The 2,937-nt window shown below is 40.8% G+C and overlaps 1 protein-coding gene across 1 annotated transcript in view; it reads left to right on the top strand.

The window, feature by feature from the left end:
- Nucleotides 1–2,937, top strand: part of LOC104964357 (sulfate transporter) — a 30,845-nt gene that overhangs the window by 22,865 nt on the left and 5,043 nt on the right. The window contains exons 3-4 of the mRNA XM_010793109.1: nucleotides 214–504; nucleotides 2,327–2,405. Of these exons, the coding sequence (XP_010791411.1) occupies nucleotides 214–504; nucleotides 2,327–2,405 (370 nt within the window). The remainder of the gene's footprint in view (nucleotides 1–213; nucleotides 505–2,326; nucleotides 2,406–2,937) is intronic.

Here is a 2,937-nt window from a genome sequence, read left to right as displayed (position 1 = left end):
GAATATCCGAATAACGAAATTGAAAACCGAATAGTAGGCAAACGACCAAATATTCGGATATTCGGGTACTGCCCTAATATATGCAAGAACTGACAATCTGGGGACTCTGGGTGAAATTACCCTAAAGTCTAACTAACTACACTGTAGCTATGTATAAAGGACAATAAAAGCCTTGAATCTTGACCCCCTCTTATTCATGCTCCCTTCTCCCAGGTGCTGATGGGTATTTTCCAGGTGGGCTTCGTCTCCGTCTACCTCTCAGACTCTCTGCTCAGTGGCTTTGCTACCGGAGCGTCTCTGACCATCCTAACCTCCCAGTTCAAATACCTTCTGGGTCTGAAGATCCCTCGTCCTCAGGGCTGGTTCACGCTCTTCAAAACGTGGTACAGCGTGCTCTCCAACCTGCAGAACACCAACGTCTGCGACCTGGTGACCAGTCTGGTGTGTTTGATGATCCTGTTACCGACCAAGGAGCTCAACGACCGCTTCAAAGCCAAGCTGAAGGTAAACAGACCGGGTTAGTCCTTGTTGACCAAGATTATAGTCAGCTTTTTGGTCAATTGAAGCTTGCTATTGGTTAAGACTACTTGATTTCACATTTTGTACTGCTCTTGGGTCCGCCTTCCTGCCCAAACAGTCCTTTACATTTAAAGTGCATCTAATTCAGATTAAAATATTTTATTAACATATTTGAAACTCTCTCTCTCTAGGTTTAGATTAAGATAAGAGTAGTCTGGGTTAGGTAGTTGTTTGCTTTGGTTAAAGAAGGTGTGAGAACCTGCCAATGACTGCATCTCAGTCTCAGCTATATTTTGGGGTTAATCTTATTTTGTCTTGTTAATAGTTTTGGTATAATTGTCACAGCAAAACTGAGCTAAAGCAGGAATAACATTCAACTGAGAAGAGTAAGTCTGAGCCCAAGATGAACGAGAAAGGACAATTACTTAACGTTTTTAATTTACATTCATTTAGCTGATGCTTTAATCCAAAGCGACTAACGATGAGTGAAATAAACCATAAAGACACAAACAGCTTGCAGGTATATTGGCTTCAAATAAGCCAAACTGATGCATTGTTGGGGGGTTCCACAGCAGAAGGGAAACAGGTAGCCATTCAGTCTGCAGTCGCCTGATATCAATGGGGAGCTTGTTCTAACATGTTGGAGCCAGGAGGGCAACAGGCTTGTCTTGTTCAGGGTATCTGGGTCCAGCTCTGTCCCATTGGCCGTTACAGAGCAAAGTGCTGGAGTGAATGGTTTGTTCCAGCCTCCCATCATCTTCACCCCTCTACCTCATGTGTAATGGAAGCTCCGAATGAAGAACAAAGCGATTCTAGTCCAAACTGAACGTCTTTACTTTATATTAATAAAACAGTTTCCAACAAGTGTGCTAGAAGACGGGGAAAATGCACTCGACATACTCGTGTTCATTTCAAAACATAACAGGACACATACTTGCACTTCAAAATAAAAGCATTCTTGTCAAACATTTGACCCTTAACCTTTGTCAAGAAACAAATAAACAAATTATTTTTACTGCCTTAAAGGATTCCTATTATGCAAAATGCACTTTTTGATGTCTTCTCTACATCACCATGTGTCCCTGGTGTGTCCCCCGTATGTCCCCGGTGTGTCCCCGGTGTGTCTCCGGTGTCTCAGGAGACTCTCAAAGCGTCAGAAAATAAACCCCTCTCTCTTCTCCTCCGTACCCACATCTCTAAAAACGGGGGAACAACGGAGCTGATCCAGATTTGCTGCGTCATGACGACATTACTCAAATGTGGGCGGGCTTTACCCCCACGGGCCAATCAGAAACGTTGCTGTCAGAAACTAAGAGGCGTGTTCTGGAAGTAATATGTCCTGTGTTTACATTAGCATGCTAACACTCAGAGCTAACCTGCACTGGAGAGAGTGTGTGTGAAGAAGCAGGAAATCAAAAGGAAGTCACCTTGTGGTAAACCTGAGAGAGAGAAAGAGTTTGAGCTCCATGCTGTTTCAGAGACACGTTTTTTATATATTTGTATATATATCTGAGACCCATAATATATGCCTAAAAATAGCATGATAGGAGACCTTTAAATAAAATAAGTTGCAACACTACCTACTGGAAAGCTTATATGATCTCAACTGAACGTATTTGTCCATTTCAATAGTTATTTTCTCATTTAAAATGGTTATCTTTGATTGTATTCATCTGTGTGAATCTGTGCTGTCCTGTTTTTCTATTTGACCCAGTTGCTGTTTAAACTACTGAACTTCCCCACAAGGATTAATAAAGCTCCATCCTATCCTATCTTATCTTATTCTCTTTTCTTTCTCCTCACCCAGGCTCCTATCCCCTTCGAGCTCTTCGTGGTGGTGATAGCGACGCTGGCTTCTCATTTTGGAAACTTCAACATCGACTACGGTTTGTAGAATCTGTTTTATATAATCATGTGTTTTAAGCCATGCTATTTAGTTTCTGGAAAAAGGGCCATCTATTTCTACGACCACACATCCTTCACTCAAGTAGAAGTACAGATACTCGTGTTTAAAAATACTCTGGTGAAAGTAGAAGTACTGACTAAACTTCTTTACTCAAGTCAAAGTAAAGAGAGCTTTGAAATGTACTTAACGGTAGAGTAGGTAATTTATTTCAGAAACACTTGTTGTTATATTCCATGGAATGCTCTTAACATCCCGATAGCAATGAATGTATTAAATGCTTTGACAATAAATACATAAACAAATTTCATCTGTGGAAGCCGTGGTACTGTAAAAAGCACGACCAATCATGGCAAATGGAAAATGTGAGAAGTAGAAAGTACAGGTATTTGGGTTCAACATGTAAGAAGTAGAAAGTACAGGTATTTGTGTTCAACATGTAAGAAGTAGAAAGTACAGGTATTTGTGTTCAACATGTAAGAAGTAGAAAGTACAGGTATTTGTGTTCAACATGT

The sequence above is a fragment of the Notothenia coriiceps genome, unplaced genomic scaffold, assembly GCF_000735185.1.
Source record: "Notothenia coriiceps isolate Sejong01 unplaced genomic scaffold, NC01 NC01_scaffold00037195, whole genome shotgun sequence".
Taxonomy (NCBI): domain Eukaryota; kingdom Metazoa; phylum Chordata; class Actinopteri; order Perciformes; family Nototheniidae; genus Notothenia; species Notothenia coriiceps.
Note: the sequence above shows the minus strand (reverse complement) of the source record. Positions and strands in the feature narration are given on the sequence as shown.